Below are 21,440 nucleotides of genomic sequence, written 5' to 3'. Positions count from 1 at the left end.
GCCGGCTATTAATCTTTATTACAAACAATCCTCTGTGTTAATTCCGTGTAATTTGCCGGCAGTCATGTTCCACGACATTCTCTGCCTACGGGATGTCGTATACGCGTTGCTTTCTCGCCGACCGCAACGCGTTTTCGATTTAATTGTCTAACTCCCCGGAGGCAACTACCGATCGTTTCCTTGCAAATTGTAACAACGCGAGCAGGGCCTGGATAGAGCTACGTTGGGAATATAGCTCGTAGTAAATATCGTTAATGTGCAAATATTAATACGGTTTATTAATGCGATTTTGATTGATTACCTTTAATTGTGAAAACAAGTTCATTGCTGCCGCGTGGACAATTTGATTCCACTCGTTTACCCACCACACACATGCGCCAAAATACGTTCGTATCCTCGAAGAAATTATTCGCCCGTGATATTATCTTTTGATTAATTCGATCCACCGTGTACCATTACGTGGCAAGAAATACCGGTAAACACGGAATCACTTTCTAGTATGCAAAATAAGGTTCTTATCGTGGCGCCATTGAACGTAAAACCGAGCAAAATGTTCGTACGCGGCAAGGATGCGGTTTATTTAAGAAGTATTTACGTCACTGTTTATCGAATTTTCTCCACGCCATTTGACCGTATCTACGGGCGCAATTTTGCCACGATCTAGATTTACGCGAACCGTCGAGAATCGTCCACGAGACCCGGAAACGGTCTTCCCCACTAGCTCCAGCCACGGTATCTCGATTGACCAGTATCTCGAAATAACAACGAGCAAAGAATCTTCTGGGCATGATGTTCGAAACCGATAAGGAACTAGTAGTATCCCGATATTCTGCCCCTCTGTTCAACAAGCTTCCGGTCGCTTGTCCGCGAATAAGAGGGAGAAAAAAGCGAGCAAAAGAAGGAACTCGAGTTTTACGCTTCAACGTACACGTTTCAGCGCGCACCAAACATCTACAAACACCTGCTGTATCGACTACATCGTTTCTTCTACGACCGTGGTCTAGCTTCCACGTTAGCTCCTCGGCGGAGACCTCCCTTCGGATTATAAGGCGGCACCGACCTAACGTTCTTTTTGCGGCAACATGTCCGAACAAGGCGGGCATCGATTTCGCATCTTCGTGTCTCGCTCGTAAGAGCAGAGCGCACACCAAGCCGGCGCAACCAGACCAGGGGGAAAGGACGACTTCCATTATCCGTGCTCTACTTTCACGCTCGACGTTTCACACCGCACTAGCAGTCTGTCGTTTGCGGAAAGAGTGAGTCGTAACGCGACGAAATTACCGCGCGTATGGCCAATGTGAACCCAAGCTTCGCGGCCTTAAACTTAAGGGCGGATGGACGTTCCGTGGATATTACTTTTCTATTCCCGCCATCTGGCAACGGACCGGGATACGTTCCTACAAAGCGTCAAATTCCAGGGAACTTCGATTCTTTAATTCGATGGATTACGTTCCTCTAGCTGGATCATCGTCTAGTTAGTAGTAAGGTCAGTTAATCGTTTAGGTGGAAAATTCGTAACGTTCGTTGATAAACAGCAACGTAGTGGAGTGATTGCGTTATTCACGGAGTTTGTTCAACTTTTATTGGTTTTATCAACCACCGGATGCATCCCACCAAACGTCAGACGAATTCAACGCACGCACGCGTTAAAGTTTCACACGTTCCAATTCTGTTTTCCATCAGACGTGCTTTTTGTTTGCTCGACGAAACAAAATCGAAGAAGTTTTTGGGATTCCTGGACCGATACGTAATCGCGTGGTCGCATTTTTCCTTGGCCATGAAAATGAAAACGTTCGATCGCTACAGGAACCTGGTTAATTTAAAATACACTTTGCGATGGAACTTGGGCGATGATAATATTGCAGCGCGGACTTAGCAAGTCCGCGAAATCTTGCCAGACTTGGCAGACTTAAACGGCGTAACTTTCACGGAACCTATACGATATTCGAGTCGAGACATTCTCTTAATTATTGCAAATTATTCATGAACTACATCGTAACGGTGGAACAGTCTTCGGTGATACGCTTAGGTTAGCGACCACGTACACCGCGTCTTGCTGACACGACGATTAGGATGTTCAAAGGGCGATGCGAGATTCTTCGCCTAATAACGATGTCGAGTTCATAGGGAGAACAAACAATCTCTCGAGCGTTTTTCTCAACCGTAAGTAGGTAGTAGTCGTGTTTGAGGACTAAGCTTGGCGAAAGGTAATCTATCAACAGATTAGGCAACTTACTCGCCAAGTAGTTGCTCCTAACAAACGACTTCCAGCATAGCCATTTTTCTTGCCACAATTCCCGGAAACGGAACTTCAGATATATAAGAGCAAAGAATCTTTCCAACGAATTCAGTCAGCGAATCTTCCTGCCGCCCTAAAAGAATCAAACTGTTGGGCAAACAGATTTCTTCTCGCTAAGTCTAACGCGCAAACGAGGTCTACCGCCGGAACATCGCCGTGGCGAACATTCGAAAAATTCGACGAATACCCTCGATCATAGGGGGTTGAAATTCTACCAAGTCGGTTCGACCAATCTATTCCAAGTTCGTGTCTACGTGTGTCTACCGCTAGCGAATTTTCGTGAGCGTGTGGGATCGTGGATTTACACGGTTGCCTCTATGTTTCGACGCTATCGACATCAGAACGGTGTGCAGCGAGTGGTGGCGGCAGAACACGATTTTGAGCTCTTTGGTATCGAACATCCGGGCAAGCTTGACGTTAGACTATATACGGCGAAGATAATCCACTGCTAAGCTCGCTCGATTCGCAAAGACTCTACCGTTTGCTTGAGGATTTGCTATTTCGCTTGACTTCCTTCCGCCCATCGGTCCCTCCTTCTCTTTCACTTTCGGTACACCTCGCCTCGGTGTTTCGACTATTACCACCATCGTTGTCCCGAAACTGCTCGACGTACCAGTTTTCCCGGGGACTCGGCGAAACAGTTGCTGGAGAATTGGTCGAGAAACGGGATAGAGATAGTGAAGAAGGGCGAAGACACGAAGAGAGAGAGAGAGAGAGAGAGAGGAAAGAATCGAATCGAAGGCGTAAATGGTCTAACGAGTAAAAGGCAGAAGAGGAAAGGAAGGTGAAAAGAAAAGACCGAGATGGCGGGAACGTTTTGTTGCCAAGTGAACAGCGAAACGTTGTTGTTCCGAGCAGGAAGCTCGCTGCCACGCGATGATAAGAAAGAATTCGCTCTTTATCTCGGTAGGCGGCCAGCTTGCAACGCGAAAATCGTTCCTGCGATTTTATTCCCGAAACGCCGCCTGAAAATAATTCTGCATCCTGTCTGCAGAGAAACCAACGCTCCCTTCGCCGAGAATCTTTATCTCGCGAGGGAAAAAATAAAAACCTCGACTCTATGGTGGATAGGAAAAGAAAGCTGGCATCTCGAATTGAGCTTGATCTTTGTAGCGTACCGTGTTCACGGGGCTTGTAAATTCTTTGCAAGCGATAACAATACGGATAGAATGCATCTAAAGATAGTCAGCCGATGGAGATGCCGTGAAGCATTCACGAATCCACGAATCTTTTTGATACATCTGTTAGGAAGATGATACATTTACACTGTACATGTGAATGTGTGTGTAAGCGTCAGAGGGCGTCCAGGTCTTAGTTGGCACAAAAGACGATTGGCAGTCGTTAGAAGCATCTGGAAGAGTCGGTCGACAACAAGCGTGCGTGCGGGTAGATTTTCGAGGTCTTCAGAGGATAAGATGTATGTGTAGAACTGTTGTGTGCTAAATAAAGTGAACTACTTGTATTTCCGAATCCCTCCTATATCTTCACAACATCAGCCTGCCCAAAGTTATCGTTCCTAGATCTCTGACAAATTATTTCTTGAAACCTAGATGACTAATTTAATTTGGGCCAATTATATTTCAGAATCTGTTCACCGCGTCATCTTCTGCCTGCTACGTTGAAATTCACAAAACAAAATTCCAAGTTTGCCAAAATTGCGCGTAAAATTCGACTAGCTCATTTCGAACGAGACATATTTTTCACAACTCGCAATTCCATCGAAACTTGGTACGATCCGGTACGGCAAATTTCTTTGCCAACTCGGTCGGTGCGCTTAACAAATGCATTGAGTGAATTTTAAACGAAAGGAAATGGAAGAACACCGGAACAGAGCAGGAAGAATAATTAATTACCTTTGATATCGATTCATCATTCGAAATTAATGCTAATTCACTTCGGAAGATTACTCCTTCCCTTTTTCCCCTCGCCCCCGATGATAATAAATGTGAACTTTTCATGGCAAAATGGCTAAATGCGACTCCCATAGTAGGCTATTGATCGATCGGGCCGGATTTATAGATTAATAAATCGCACGAGTGCATTCATTACCGGCTCGCACGACACCCCGTCCAAAATTGCTTCGAGCTGATACTGTTTTCGCGGTAGCGCGATGGCTGACCCAGGAAACGAGGATAAAAATGGCAGCGCGTGTCTCGCGTCGATTCGTTCCAATTCGATCGACTGCCGATTTCACGAGAGATAGGGAGAGAGAGAGAGTTGTTATAGGATGGGAAAAGAGAGGAGAGAAAAAAAAGGGAAAGCGGGAGGCCGAGAGAGCGATACCACCTGGCATCGGCCAATCGGCTCGATTATATCATCGTTTCACGCGAACAGCGCGCCAAATATTCGATTTTCATGTGGCGGTGAAGAAAATCCAATACTTGCCAACGGGTTTTCCCTGACGTTTCGTAATTACGTATTCATCGCAGCATAAAAGGGAAATTTGTCGCCTAACTATTCTGCTATAAATAGAAAATCCCCGTGGCTTATACATAGCTTAATTCGTCTATTTTTAAAACCGACCCGAATCGTCGATGTCTAAGCATTGTTTCGTAAAGTTTGCGTCATTTTCGTGTCTCGTGTCGAGCAGGTCGCGTAATCCTACGTTAGGTAATCGCGCACGAATTAACCATAGCTAATTAGTTTCGCGACGCACGCGGTGTAATTGCAGCCCTGTCCCCGCACCAATTTGCCAGTCTCGGTGATCTCGGGCGCGAAGAGACACAAACAAGACTAGAAGGAAATAAAGCGCGCTTGCTCGTTTCAGTGTGTACTGTGGCTCGATTAAAATATTGCACGCGGCGCGTATTCAGACCGGAACTCTGCAGCACCGTGGGAAGAGCGAGAAGTTGCGGCTCGTATTCGAGGCAACGGATGCGCGTTTCACCGTACCCCGGATCATCGTTTGTTCGAAAAGGAATCTTTGCGAGTAGCCGACAGAAATCTCTTACCGGTATTGGCTGGTCAGTGGTCAATGAATGGCGCGTGGCACGATCTGAAAGAGCGAAATACAAAAAAGTACGAGTTCTTGCACGGCTCGCTTTTCGAGTATCCACCTAGACGTATTCATCGTCTTTGCTAGCCAACAAGAAGAAGACGAGGAAGAGACGGCTCTGGCACGGTGTTTCCAGACATCTTTCGCTACTTCACGGAAAGAAAATCGGGTAAACGATGAACAAACATTCGTCGATACATCGGTTCCTTTCGCCAACGTACGAATTCGCGTCAAAGAGACCGCAGCTCGTATCTTGCCATCTAATCCACCGTAACTTTGATAAACATAGAGCTTATTCTAGGCTGACGTTGCCTTACAAACTTCGTACTACTTTCGTTTCTCAAAGCCTACCTGTCGAGGCGTAGCGTTTACCGTAGTTGTATACGTTCTCTCGCTTGTACGTGTAAACCGGCGACATTGGGTCGTTGCAATCCCCTAGTTCGACCTATCATATGGTAGTAACCCCCCGCGAAGTCAGAATGTATAAAGGATGTATAAATGCGTGGGATTTCTATTGTTTTCCGATCTTCGAAGCACGCTTCCATCAACGACAAGTTGTATTTCATGGGAACCGTAAGACCCTATCAAGGCCAAGAGCCCGACGATAAATAATCTCTCTGCCCAACTGCTTGTACTCTTTCTGGCGCGATAAAACGCATCGATCCAGGGCCATTCTGTCCCGCAGGATAAATGCTCGTCGACCGGGTGTGCACTGGCCGAGCTACACCCTCTATCGCATCGCACGGAATGGCACAACGGCGTGCAGCTTTATTCGTTCACAGTGCACAGCGTCGTCCATCCGCGCATACATAAGCGCCACGCTGTTGGCCGGCACGAATAAATAAACCGATATTCCAGTGACGGAATTGCAAGAATTTCAGCCAGCGGCCAAATGACGAGGTCCAACCGGCAGCTGCGCCAACCGTTCACGCTCGACAACGCGTTCGTGAACGACTCTTTGTCTCGACCCTTCGCGTTTGTTCGTTCACCGTCAGCCGCGCCATCCCATACGATCATTCTGCGAATGACTATTCCATCATGGGCTCCTTCCTTGATTACCGGTCGATGCTAGAATCGAGAGTGAAGAATTAAAGACACGGGTGCCAGCTGTACGAGATGTCACATCGAGGGAGAAACAATTTCCACGGTGACGAGTTCGTCGAATGAAAGATGTTATGATACGATGCGCGGACTGACTGCTCGCGCGGCATATCGCGAGAATGAGCGAGAATGAGCGATAAAAGCCGATTGATTTCTCTTAATAGGAGCACGCCGATAGGATAGAGAGCAATGCATGTGACAAATGGCTCGAATTTGTCATCCGGAGAAAAAGCATTGTTATATCGGAGAGCAATCGATTTGTACCAGTCATCGTCCGCTATGGTTCTAAGAACTAGGCAAGCGAGGCTCGTCGAAACCGTATGACTTAAAGACACGCGACTTGGAACGATCTTAAAAATGCCCGGGAAATTCATCCATCTTCAACGGCAGATATCGTTGCTGCAAAAAGTAATATTAAAACGTCACGGCGTACGACCAGATTTTTGAATTCCATCGCCTACCATAGCTCACCTGCACGCCAACTCTCTTTCCGTCGAGCTCATCCTGAGAGCGCGCTCATCCTGCATTGTCAGTCGCAGCTGACAACGCGAGTGGAACAACGAGCGGATTTGCATGCGATCCAAGATCTATTACGCGCGGCCAGAAACGCTCGCAAGCGCCACGGCACATTTTTCTCTCTGTGCCTCTCTTTCTCTCGTTTGCATTCCGTTTTCAGGCAGCGTCGACCGATTCGATTCGAAGCTGCGCGCGCTACCAGGTTAATTTGAGTGGAAATCCTCGTTTCGGCCCGCGTCCCGCTCCGCCCCTACGTTACACGCACGACCGGCCAAACGATGCAATTTTTTAATACTCTTGGATGACCGGCCGTTACAGCAAACAGGCGGTAGACGACGCCCGCTCGTGTTTTCCATGCGGCGAAGGTTAAACACGATGTAGAGAAGTAGCCGTCTTCCGTTCCGGGAAACCAGCGACCGTAATTTCTGATATTGCTACGCGTAATTGATTATCGGGAATTATCGATTCGCGCGGAGCGTATACGGGATGCCACCGTCATTTTCGCAAATGTAACGGACAAAGCGGGGGGGGCGGTGTATGGATTTGTCAGGCGCGAAACCAGTAAAACGATTCGCGGTCCCATTGATGAAATGGAACATTTTTCCGTAATGTTCGGCTACGAAGGGAAATTATACGAATGTGGTAATAGGATGATGATGGCGGTGGTGGTGGTGGCGGTGGTAGTAGTATTGTAACGCGTTGAACCGATGGAAAACGAGCGTTCGACGTACCGACGGGAAACAGTCGGGTGTAAAACGAATGTACCGTGAAATAACAGACTGCTCGAAAAAAGGTTTTAAAAGAGCTTAATTCCATTATTTAACGAAAACATAAACACACACGCGCTCGTGGTCCACGCAGCGACGACGCACTGGTTGCGCGTTGTTATTTTCTCGATACCCGTGATACCCGTGTGCAAACGTGTTTAAACAGTTCGCGTAACACGTTTCCCTGACACTCCATTCCGCGAGTAGACTTTTTTACGGATCAACTGGGAACAAAAACACTTGGAAAACAACCCGTTTGGTAATCGATTTCGATTATTTATACGCTCGAGATTGTACTTGTTTCCAGTTGGAAAATACTACGCGCTTTCTATGCCCTGCTCTCTCTCTCTCTCTCTCTCTTCTTTTCTTTCGATTTCCATCGAAAGACACGAAATACCCGGTATCAACAGCTCCGTTAATTATTTATACGTTGTTCGCTGGAAAGACGCGTACGTCTTCTAAAAAGTCCGCGCGAAACTGAAATAGTAATGCCGTGGTTTACATTTGCTGCGACCGAATTGCGCTCCACCGTCGAATGCTGCTGCCGTATTATTCACAGGCATCGCTGTAAGGGAAAGAGAACTAAGCCTCGAGCCCGGTAACTTTTCTTATTCCGAGCTCGTAGCACGTTGCTGCGAGCGTCTCTAAGTGCAAGCACGCCCGGCTGCATATCTCGGAAATGCGTCGGTTTACGAGATTAGGACTCGACTAGACGAGAGGATAGAATGTAACCGAAACTTTTTCCCTCGTTCTCGTACATTTTATCCGGCGGCCGCGCTGGTCCTCTTGGTCTTTTCGCGCGGTTACCGTCGTCCTTCCCTTCATCCCCAAGTTCCTTCGCGGTGACCGAAAAAAAAACACTGGGCAAATAAATATAGTCAGGCCCCGTATTCTTTGCTAAGGTATTGTGGCCGGCGCGACGCAGTAAAATACGATGCTTTTATTATCCCATGAGTTTTAGCATGGCGCAACGCGGCCAGAATAAACTCTCGAGACGGGGTAAACTGCGGGAGTAAAACCTTTGCGCCCAGGCTAAACCAGACGGGATCTTCGGATCTCGTATCTCCTATTTATCATACAAACTTTTCTTCATTTTTTACCCGACCTGACACCGGGGGTTACCCTTCCGGGCTCCGATCCGGCAGAAATGGCGATGGATTTGGCGCGATGAAACCGATCCCCCGATACAGACCAACACGAACATCGCACAGTACGTCGTGTCGCGTCGGTGAGCCAGGGCCGACAGAGAGAAAGAATTTTTTAGCCGCGTGAAACGTCGTTGGGCAACTTTTTGCGATTGTCGCGATGCTAACACTGCGGCAAGGGAAGAACGGAAACGGGAAACGAGCAGGAAAACGATGAAAAACACAGTCGGGGATGAGAAAGACGACGAGGTTAACGCGAGATAGATCGCGCGAGGAAGTGAAAACGAAAAAGAGAAAGATGGAGGAGACCAGGCAAAAAGGGCGACGATGGAAACTCGGCTCTCGTTCATAACTGGACTCGACTTGATTATGGTCGCCACGAGCGCATTGGCCGTTTTAGCTTTGGCGGTTGCATCGAACGAGGTGGCCGCTAATGGGCCGGATATGGGTGAAAAATTATCTCGGCTTAATGCTGGCGCCCGTTTTTCGTTATTAGCCGGGATTTTAAGGTTCCATAGAGAGTATCGTGGCGTGGGACGACAGTTCGTCCAAAAGAGAGAACGGCAATGAGAAAAAAAAGGAAGAGGAAGGGAAAGAAAAAAATTGAGAGGATGAGATATATCAGCGACTTCGCTGCCACATCTCGTTCGTAAGCTGGCCGCATTGAAATTTATTCGGCGATTAAACGTTCGATCGTCGGACCAACCGGTACACGCAATTCCATTAGAACAGGCTGGACGGTTGATTTCTAACGCGAACCCCGGAATAAACTAATTCGTACGATTAACCGGTAGCCGCGTTATTCCATTACACTGGGTTCAACTATTTATAACGAGAATCGGTGTGTATCGAACGACAAGAAATTCCGGCTGTCTGCTATTTTCGTTAAATAACACATTAAATTCGAAATGCGTGACTAAATAAAAAAGATAAAAATACCGATAAAACGTAGAAATACGTTACATTACGAGGTCATGATCAAAGTTTAAAGGAAAACAAACTGCTGACAGCTATCAGAAATGTTCGGTGTCCCGCTCTTAATATTAAAAACATCTCCAAACGGCCAAATTCTTTCACAATGCCGGCATGATCCAAGCAATATATTACGAAATCACGCCCTAACTATTTCATGATTTATCAAACACCGTATACACTTAAGGGATGGCAATTGATCGTATCCGAATCGAGCCGATTCGGCGATGCAACAAAGACCAGCCGCGCGGTTCTTACGCTCGAGAGCTTATCGTTGAAAATGCAGGCGAATAAATCGGCGCGTTATCGGCTGTACTGTCAATGGGTGGAGAGAAGTTATCGGCGGTGGACCGTTGCACCCCGTGAAACGTTCACGGAGGCGCGCTCGCGCGATAACGATGCAACAGATTCCCATCGATGACGCCAGAAGTACGTAATCGGGCTTGGTTCGGTGAGCACACCGACCTCGCAGCTGATCGACCCGCAACTACGATGTCCCGGAGATTACGGGATACTCAATTAAGGGATTCGGTATCATAGAATTCAAGAGCTTCGGATTAAGGACGCTTATCGCAAGAGTAACTTCAGATTATACACCGTCGTGTGTTTCGTCGTTGCATCCTGCGTGTCGAATTCTATCTATTCGCCCGCGATTCCTCAATAATATCGCGAGTCGTAGCGATTATTCGCACCAAGCAGCGCGTCATAGGTTTTCTGATGGCTGGCGAAATTCCGAAGCGTCCAACGAACGCTTGGCTTTTCCATCGAAATTCTCTAGATACGAAAGAACAGGGCGAGATACAGGAATACCGTGACGAATGCAATCGGTGCCAGATACTATCGCAAGGTAACTGACTTTCGATCATGAAAACGTATAATTTCAAAGCGACTGTACAAAAACAAGTAACGCTAATGCAGCGGCATATGATTTGCACCCTGCCACCACCGTTAGCGCAGGTAATTAGTAATATCTGATTAACTAAACCGGAATGGAATCGGATTAAATGAAATCGGAACGCAAATCGCGGGACCTCGTAAATCAGCTTATCCAGCTGCGACTTGTCCTTTATTCATTGTGTTTGAGCTTATTTGCAGTTACATTCTACATTTACCGTCTATTGCTCCCGTGCCGATAAATATCCTATCATTATCATTGTCATTAAACAGCCTGCCGTACCCTACAGTTGATGATTAATTTTAAATCCCCATAAATCACCTATTTAAATCGTTGGTTCGCGCCGTGACAAGCGTTCGATGACGCGTGTTATTTGATGAAAATTCAGAAAGGCCGATGCCCTGGCCCTGTCTATATCGTTGTCCGAAATTCGAGATTCCAGCTAATCTATTGCTCGCCTTTGTATCATTTACGAAAATGAGAAAAAGAAGTGTAGGATACACGCGATCATCCTAATATGTTTACAACCGAGGATATAAACAGACTCGAGCAAAGAAGCTTTTTCCTTCGTCTGTTATCGAATACAATGAAACGAGAATAACGCAAATATCAATATTCCTATCTAACGTTCGAATGTAACTATTTGAACGCATTAAAATATACGTCGATATACGAGGGGACGTAAGGCCACGAAACAAGGTCGAGGTAAAGCAACGTGTTAAAAAAAAGGTGACAGTGAACTCACCGATCATCGTAGACGAAACCCGCTTGCAGGGTGTTGCAGTAGAGGGCCGTGGCGACGAGGGCGCAGGCTACGGCTAGGATATCCATGTCACATCGTGGCGAGGACGGTGGCGGCGGCAGCGATGTCGACGGTAGCGGCGGTGACCTCTTAACTTGTTGCACGTCCGCGGGCCTTCCTCCTCCACCACCTCCACAGCCCCTCCTTTTCCACCTCCTGGCTCCAGCGGTTCGCCGTACGGCGGTCGAGACGTCCGCCGGACGGTCCAGCGACCGCCGCTCTGACGCCTGCCCGGATGTATCTCGCCCGGGACGAATGTCGCTGACACGTCGCGAGAAGCGAGCCAGTAATCAAGCCGCGGCTTCGTCGTGCCGTGACGCGCGACGTGAAACGATCTGATCGGTCGAATCGTCGGTGATGCTTCGGAGACGACGTTCGAGAACGCGCCTCTAACGCGGCTAACTCGATCGTCAATGGTCGTGACGTCAGACCGTCTGTGGAACGGTGGCGCGGAGCCTGGACATCGGTGCTCGACGCGCCGGATTTCCGGGGAACACGCGACGAAGTGATCGCGGATCCACTGGCTGCGTATTATCGTCCCGCGCTCCGAACTCGCTCCTACCCTCCAACGTATTCTCCTCGAGTTTCTTTCTGCCAATTGTCAGCGAACAACCACTCTCCGCGACACTTATCTCGGCGATATCACTCGTTGACCGATCTCGTTCTCCGTTTGATCACTGCTGAACGCGACTCGAATCGCGATCACTTATTGGAAATCGAGTTAACGTTAGATTACGATCGTGCGACGTTTCACGTCGAACTGCGCAATTTCCAGTCCGTACCGTTCCAACGATTTTCGTACAATGTTATTGTAATCGAAGAGCAACACACGCGACCGCTTTCCTCGCCGTGATAAACAAGACTGGTGCGGCGTGACAAGGTCGGTCACCATTAACGATGTGTTTTCGGGCCGAGATTCACCCGACGTTTTCTCCCGAACGAGCTGGCGAGAATGATACGTACTAGAAGGTTTTCTAATTGTAAGAGAAACAGTGAACTTGGTATAACCGCGACGCGGCGCATGTTCCGAATGCGGAACGCCAACTGTCGCGCGCCCCCCGAGGACGAGCGCTTTATAGAAGCGGGAGACGGGCATTGATCGGACAGGCGCTTGCGCTTGCCCGCTTCTCTGCTCTTTCTCCTCCTCTTGCCTCCTCCTCCCACCTCCTGCTCCTCATCCTCCGATATGCTTCCTGGTCCTCCTTCGCTTCTCTCTTACTCTTCTCTCCTCCTCTTCTCTCTCTCTCTCTCTCTCTCTCTCTCTCTCTCTCTCTCTCTCTCTCACCCTGGACTCTCTTCTCTGCATGCTTCTCGACAACCTTGCCACCCACTATCTACGACCGGCCGCGTGCACGATGCCGACCACGACCACGACCGCGACCAACGGACTGGATTAACCGCAACCCCGACGACGCGACGTTGCTGACCGATAGCTGGCCTTTTAGAAAATGACGCGCGACGTCGTCTACGGATCCTCCGCCACACGCGACGCGTGCATCTATGAATTCTCATCTTAGACTTTTTCGAACGCCTTGCCATATCGCTAGGTAGATGCCAGTTGACTGGAGACACTCTGCAAGAATAATAGTTACGTGTCCGCCTTTAGTCGTTGAATCGGACGAATGCTGATACGAGATAGGGAAAAATGGGCGCAACGATTGTAATCGCGCGAAGGAAGAAAAAGATGGATGATGAAGGAGGGAGAAAAACGCGCAGACAACAGGTGTTAAAGAGATTCAAAGATTTCTTTTCTCCGCGAGTTAGATGGCTGGTCCGCGGGTTGGTATCGCGATATTAAATAGGGTTGTCGTGGCTTGTAACGTGCTCTCTGTCCCTCGGTGTTGCCGTTTCAGTCCTCTGCACCCTCAAATTACCACGATTAATCACTATAGTCGCGAATAATTAATTGCGCGCAAGGGGCTGCGTGAAGCGTACATTCGTCATGAGTATTGTTTTAACCGTTGCAGTTGCGCTCGGTGATAGTATACTTAGCCGTAGCGTACACGACTGCGCCCATCTCTCTTCGAACGAAAGACATTCTCGCAGAGTTTTCAATTAACCAAATGAATGTGCTAAATATCGTCCTTTGCATCGGATAATGTGTTATTCAATTGCAACGCAAATTATCCGTACCGTTCTCCGCGTTACCTCCGCGTAATCCTCGCAGCACCGCATGGCCTTTGTTCAGGAAACATTCAACGCGATTCAATAGGGGGCGAATAAGAAAACGGCGTGCTCGTTTTATATAATCGTTAGATTCGTTGCATCGATCTCCTTTCGAAATTTTATCATAGCTTTCCGACAGTCGCGCGCGTATCGTTTTAATAAATAACCGCGAACAAGTTAACGTTAAACACGAGCGTGCAATCGATCCGCGGTTAATATTAAACAGGTGTGGACAATGAAACGAGCTGAAAAAAAAGCAATCACGAGAGAACCCCTAATCAGCCTGCTTACCACTTAGCCCCCTGTCACATAAAGCACGACACATAAACGCGCTGGATAATGAGAGTCGATCGAAAGTCAACGAAGGGACCAGAACGAGGCATGGGTAAACAATTGTGCGCACGGAATGGGCACCGGCCGATTATATACGAAAAGGAAGGGTCGAGTGTATGAGGCGACGTATATTACGCTGCACGTGCACACCATCCCATTGGAACCACTACCCTCCAAATGACCTTTGTCCGCCTTCTTTCTGTTCCTCGTCCTCCTGACCCACGGAGCTCGATGAGGGATCGCTCGCGAGTATCGACGCTACTGCACGAGTCACGAACATACCGTTTTTGCCAACGAGATATCTGTCTATAGCTTCAAACGCGTCGTGTCATCGCGAAATATATCGTAAAAACACGTTCTCCCATTAAATTCGAATATAATATATTCTTGCGAAGGGTCACGTAACACCTGCACGTATTCCCTCGTAATTCGCACGAGCTCGATATCGACGCAACCGGCGCGTGCTGAATCGCCACAACGATCGCGTAATCAATTAGATAACGAGCCTTATACCCGGCGGCTTAGGGGAGAGAAAATGTTTCTAGAGTTGGAAAAAAAAAAATATTACCTTCCGTTGGCCGTAATATAAACGAAGCGAGCGTGTACATCGCGACGGGGCACGACACAGCTGTGGGGCAGAAGGAGGCAGAGAGCGTACCGGAGACGTGTGGCGGCGGTGGGTCGCGATGGGATGTGTGCGGCTAGGCTACCCTGTTATTTGTCCCACGCGCTGGCAGATTAAGATAATGGGCTAATGCGGACCCTCCGCGCGGTGTGCTGTTCCCGGCGACCGATGGTGGCAGCTGGACATCAGTATGTCGGCGGGGGAGGAAGGGTAGAGATACGATGACCGGCGACCACGCGATCCTCCCGGACAAGCCCGGTTATACGCGCCTCGTTGCGAATTATCGTGCGAAGTAATCGCGGGGCATGCGCCCTTCACGTCGGCCTCCACCGCAACCAACTCGCTCGAATCGAAAGCAACTCGACAGACGACTGTTACATGACACGGCTGGCCTATTACCACTCGTATCCACAAGGGCACCGAGTCTCAATTGTCGTGCTAAGTTTAGATTCTAACTACTTGTTCTGCGTTTTTCATCGATGATGAGACACTGTCACGGAAATACGTCGGATAGATGGAAAGATCGTCAAACGATTGTTCCGACGACTGTTTTGAATATTCGCATGGAGGTACTTCGATGGGACGTAATTGGTAAAACAGACGCTTGATCCAGTTTTCTCTTCTCTCTCTCTTTTCTTTTTTTCTTTTTTTGTTTATTAGAGAATTCAACGAAACTAAGAGCTAGTGAATATGGCGAAGTTTAAAGGACACGCAGGTTCTGTTGGCTACAAGTGCACGGATTCACGCGAGATGAAACCGCCCTCGAGAGTTTCACGCCTCTTACGCTGGCTTAAAAACTGTTAGAGGTACAAAAAGCTTTTTCCGGAAGCTCGTGGATTTAGATTAAAAAACTTAACGAAGGAAAAAACACTTTTGTCTCTTTGGTTATTAAAATGGTAGAGGTTCTATGGAAACCACCAGCGCGTCGGCGGTTGGAATCCACCGGTGAACTTTAAAACAGAGGCAACATTTTCGATCTTGTTGCCGCGGCGGTCAAGCACGACAGTTTAATCGCGGAAAAAAACTGTGACTAAATGGATCTACCACGGTGTGTACTACGATCGTGCCATAAAAAAGGAACACGCGTTTCCACTTAAAGGAACAAGGGTCGCCTGCCATTGTTCGAAACGTCGCTACTTAGAAACATTTCGTACGATTCGTATCGTCCGATCCGTTTCTCAAATCGCTTTCCGCAACTTCCACACCACGCAGCTTTCATCCCACAACGGCAATAATACCTAAATAATTCGAGCAATTTCGGGCATTCGAACGCATAGATGAGGTAACACTGACGTCGTTAAGGACGAGTCGTTAGCAATCGGTAACGCGGTTTCCCAATTATTTGCAGCCACGTTGGAAATCGAATGCCATTTGATTTCGCTGCAAGGAAATTAATTCTGATGCGACCGCGCCGGATCGCATGCGCTGGAACGTAAACTGGGTTGCGCTCCAGGCTGAAATGGATGATCGAGGGGGGAGGGGGAGGGGGGAATAATAGCGGAAAAAGATGGAAAAAGAGTGACCCGATGGATTTGACGGTTTCGATGCCGATAACTGTACGACTATAGTAATCCTACCTGTTACTTCGTTCCGTCACCTTTTAGATAGCGAATTACTAGGCGAAATTTCGCAGCGGAACGATCTCGAAGAGGAAATTGGTATATCGGGTGGGATTATGTTGGCTCACGGCACCCTTCGGCACGCAGCACCGCGTTTACGATTTACGCTTGAAATAGAAATTGAGTGGTAGAGCGAGTGGAAATAACTTTTAGTAAACGCGAAATTAACGAACCACGGGTGCAAACGTGAGTTAACGAAACGCGTATCCGAAATACGTCGTCCGATTAGAAACAATTTTCGGTGATCAACGAGTTGGTCGTTTGGTCGAAAAAGGTATGACACGTAACCGTTGCGTCGGTGAAGTTACATGGACAGCCGGACATAGCATGTCGGGGGAAAAAAAGTCAAGCAGAAACAGAGAAATACGTGGTGGGAATTCGAGTACGTCAAAATACAATTTGACGCGCGAATTCCACAGAACAATAGAGAAAATACTGTGATTTCTAAATAAAATTCTATAAAGGTTGACGAGCTCGTAAATACTATTTCGGGCGTGAAATTCGGCCGAAATACTCATCTTGAAGCAAACGATCGGATTCTCATGGCGCGTGCAGCCTGAAATCGTACAAACTCCCATAGTTGACGCCATTATATAGGTGTCGGCGGACAGCGTTTTAATCGGCGAATTGGTACGGGCGGGGAAAAGAATTGCTCGGTAACCGGTATCAACGATAGTGATTATCGATCGACACGCGCATTTTCGACGTTGGGACGAGAGAATAGAACGCGCCCGTGGCTCGTCCTCGTTCCCTATCGAAACTGCCGCGTTACCGCGTTGCCGAGATTTTTCCGATATCCGTGCCGCGGGCTGTGCGAACGCGGAAAATTCAACGCCATTATTCGAGCACGCTGTTGCCGGAACGAGCAGAACCGCTCGTTCGTTCATTCGTTCGTTCGTTCGTCCGCTTGGTCCCCGTGTGTACGCGTACGCACGGACACCGTTGTAACTACAACGTTCAATGTTGTTAACAACTGGTATCAAGAGTAGGTTCAACACGGCGCTGTGAAATCTATGAGGCCTTGTCGCTGACACGACAGCGCGCGTTTTCCCGTCCACCGCAAGAGCGTCGTTTTCCCTTGAATCGAGACGATCTAACCGACCCGAAGAGGCCACATACCAGCCAAACGCGTCCAAATCGACAACGAAATTCGATTTATCATTTCCCCGGCGAACCCGACAGGTGTTTCAAAAATACGTGCTATTGCCACCCCGTGGATGCCTGCACGTCGAACGAGGATTTGTACGATGCCGGATTCGACGTTTTCTAAATCGCATCAACCGTTCCGCGAGTCGACACCAACGCGTTATGCTCTTTGGTATTTACTTTCTCCTGTTTTCTCTTGGACTACCAATGGTAGAGAACTAAGACGGATGTGTCGAGCAGTAAAATATCGGTGACACCGTTTTCCGATCCGTCAACTGTACCCGCGAAGATATTCAAAGGGTGTGAATCGACAACGAATATAATCGAAGCAAGAGCCGTTTAAACCCTCTTTTCACGCTTTCCTCGTCGTTGGTGTCATATTCGGACACACAAGGACCCTCCTCCCTTGTTACCGGGCGAGCCGATATTTCATCGCAATTTTCCGCACACTCATCGTCGCTCGTTCACGGGGTCGTTGGCTCCACCGTGTTCGACGAACAAACGGCTTCGAGCTATTCTTCGCGCTTGCGAGAAAGGGGACGTTGATCGTGACTCGACGTCCTCGGTTCACCGACGACGATCACGGAAAAGCGAACAAACGACCGACTCTGATTCCTGGCGCTGGAAATCACACAGCAAAACGGGCCAGCTATCAAACTGCCGGCGCGACGTCTTGCTGTTCTCGGTCCGCGTTTCCACTGTGCGCTCGCACCTTTCGTGCCAGACGCACGAACGCGCGCAAATGAATGACGCGGGAAACCTCCGCTACGATTTGCTTTGTTCGTTACACGACATCCGCGCGAGATACCTGGAACGACTAAGCCGGACTTCTTGCAAATCTGCACCCTGTAGCACGCGCGGCGCGCACTCTGCATTCCACCGCGGTCGTCCGTGACAGCCAACAACAGGTATCCACTGTTCTTCCGCTTGATCTCTGTTACGCTGCTGGATCATTGACTTTTTGTCAAAAGTTTCTCTCTATTATGAATCCCATCCGTGTTATAATTTTGTCGATGAAAATTCGGAGCCGAGCCCACGATAGCCGAATAATGCATTTGTTTAGGAACGGCCTGGATTAACGCCGATAATATCCGCAGTTAATTAAACGATAATTGGTAATGATTTACTGGCACAGCGCCAAGCAAATCTGATCGAGGTGTGTAATACGGGACAGTAAAATCTGGACGCTGACAGCGATCGTTTGTCGGATTACAGCTATCGCTGCATTATGAACACTTTCGGGGTCGTTTGTAATTAATTCGCGTAAATCATTGAAAAGATGAGAGCCCGCTCGCGGTTCATCAGATCCTTCGTTGTCGCGTGTAACTGAATAGCGTAGAATATAGAAAGCCGCAAGAACAATGGTAAGAAGTGGGACGCGAACAATAAAGTACGAATCAAAGAGGTTATTTACGGAGACCTATTTTCACCTATAACTGCATCTTTTTTCGAATTCCACGCGATAGAGAAGCTTCGCGGCACTTATCGATTTCCGAGCACCTTTGTGCCGTCAACGAACATGACGGTGAATTAAATATTTCCACTACAAGCTGGAATTGGTCCACCCGTTCGACCCTGTTCCATTAAGAAACACCGTGGGGCCAGAAATCGATGAGACCGTAAAACGCTGCCAGACCCTTTAATTCGAAGGATCGAATTTACTGGAGGCGAACGCAAGGAAACCGAGAAAAAGGTGTCTCGTTATATGTTTGAAATGAACGTGTCTTTTAACGTTCCCTTTTTCCTCTCGGCAAACCTTTCCATCCGCTGTGAAATTCTGCGAAATTTCTCGCTGGCGGGTAAGCTGTGCATGTTTACTGACGCCGGAGAATATTTCTTCGAACACTGCCCTATCAGAGAGCTTGATAATTCCTGCTCTTGCGGGTAGGAAAACACGGCCGCTACGTGGAAAACCAACAAGCAGGTCAGAAGTGGAAAACCTGTTCCATCGAAGAATAGAAATACCATGCTGTAAAAATGTAATCCATACACAATGGCACGGAAAATTAATTTGGTTATCAAAATGCGTATATCCCGTTTCCAGCAATATCGACTTCATTACCAGCGAAGAGGTTAATTAATTTCCTGACGAAATTTAATTAATTGAACGAGCGAAAATTTATTCCCTGCGTGCAACTACCACGGATATCCGCCGCGTGCACTATCCCAACGATATTGCGTTCAACCGATACTGTATACACAGAATTGGCGTCCGATCGCGTGTAATCTCGTTTCGTAATCGGTTGTCCGACGTGAATCGAAGAACAGAAAGAAGAGGGAAAGGGTGAACGGAGGGAAAATTGCGAAAAGCCACAGCGAATCGCATTTGTTGGAAAAGTTTCCCGGTTACAACGACGGCTCAATAGCAAGGCGCTATTCCCGCAGGAGAGACAACCCTTCTCTAACGAGTAGTGTAAAATGCTCTAAAGCGATTCCGGTAATCGCCAGTCGAAAATTCTATAAGGCAACACGAGTCCTCTTTCCACTCGTTCTCCGTTCGTGGCTTTACAACAGCTGGTCCGTCGAAAACTCCACCGAGAAAGTGGTGCTCCAAAGGGGAAACTGTGGGCTTTGCGTTCGTACACATCGACCGCCTTCGAACGTGTTCGCGTGCATTCCAATGTATATACGCCTGCGCGCAAGCATGTATATGTGTGTGCATGTGTGTGTATGGATATAGAGAAACAGAAGAGGAAAGGAGAGACGGGAGAAAGTAGGGAATTCGAGCCGAAACGAAGGAGAAACGGAAAGGGAAAGGGAGAGAGACGAGAGATGGCTCAGTTTCCATCGAGCTAGAGAGCAAGGCATTGTTCGTCAGCCGACGGATAACCAGAGCAAAGGGTGATATGTAGGGTTGAATGAAGCGGAGCGGGATAGGGGGAACACTGGAGAAACGAGAGGTAGTAGAGAAGGAGGCCGATTAAACCATTCCTCCAAAGCAACCACTCGCTCTACTCGTGTCCCTTCTTCCTCAGGCATTGTCCTACCGACAAAGTTTCGGCCATCTGCGACTGCTTGTCTTTGTGTATGTCTTTGCCGTTCGACCAAGTGTAACAAAGTTGGATGCAAATGCGTCCTCCAAAGGAAAAGCATCTCCCAACGGGGAGAGGGACGCGGCTACGTGGCTTTCTTCTTGCCGGTACACCAGATCATTCTTCTCGGTGTACAAACCAAAGCGACGACTAATGCCGGACAGAAGTTCGAACCGCGTGCTGCCCGCCGGAAGAGAGAAGCTTTGGAATGAAAAAGCAGTCGCCGCTCAAAGACGATTTGCCTGGCGTGGCACGCGGCAAATAAAGCCAGGGTGTTCGTTTAATTAAATTTCTAAGACAACCGTGTGTAAATTAGCAGGCGGTCGGGACGCCACTCCTTAAAGGGAGCTTAATGAATAATGCTGTACATTAAAAAAATTGCTCTCTCGTTTGCAGAGCGAAACGTTCGTTCCACGCTAGAGAGAAAAAACGGCAGGCGCACGGCGAACGCTAAAGTCGCGTATATGGCGGCTCTAATTAAACAATTTATCCGAAAGCCTAGGAATTGCGTGATAAATATAACAAATCCCAGTGGGTACGTATCTCAAATTGAAATGCGTGACAAAGAAAAGCGAAGACATTTACGACGGCCTGTAAGGCTGAGTGAACGGAGACGGAGAATCGAGTTGCGAATACAACGAACAGAGAGTGAGAAAGAGAGACGGTAGACGGGACGAGAGAGCACTGGCCCGACTTGTTGAGCACCATCTGTCGTTGTGTCTCCACCTTTCCATCGTTGTCGCAACCGTAAAAAGTCATATCTTCTGCTCTAACGTATTTGCAGTCCGTCTCCCCTTGAAACGGTCAGAGAGGCTGATGCAGATAAAATACGAGCGCACTCGTTTTGCGCTAAAAAATGTAAACAAGCGCCAGCTGACGCCACTTGTAGAAAATCCAATAAGACGATCCGTAGTTTTCGAACTGACAACCCGCTCCCTTTCTCGTTTAAGAGGACTTATCTCGGCTTTTTGGTCACCTGGCGAGCTTAGTAGACGACGGTGGAAATAAAAACGCGTACACAAGCGAA

At 48.1% G+C, this 21,440-nt stretch overlaps 1 protein-coding gene across 2 annotated transcripts in view; it reads right to left on the bottom strand.

Moving 5' to 3' along the window:
* LOC122566749 (protein O-mannosyl-transferase TMTC2-like) overlaps positions 1-21,440 on the bottom strand; it is a 214,932-nt gene that overhangs the window by 154,061 nt on the left and 39,431 nt on the right. For both annotated transcript variants that reach the window (XM_043724447.1, XM_043724446.1), the window contains exon 3: positions 11,436-13,065. In XM_043724447.1, coding sequence (XP_043580382.1) covers positions 11,436-11,521 — 86 coding nt within the window. In that variant the 5' untranslated portion in view covers positions 11,522-13,065. The remainder of the gene's footprint in view (positions 1-11,435; positions 13,066-21,440) is intronic.

The sequence above is a fragment of the Bombus pyrosoma genome, linkage group LG4 (assembly GCF_014825855.1).
Source record: "Bombus pyrosoma isolate SC7728 linkage group LG4, ASM1482585v1, whole genome shotgun sequence".
NCBI lineage: Eukaryota > Metazoa > Arthropoda > Insecta > Hymenoptera > Apidae > Bombus > Bombus pyrosoma.
Note: the sequence above shows the minus strand (reverse complement) of the source record. Positions and strands in the feature narration are given on the sequence as shown.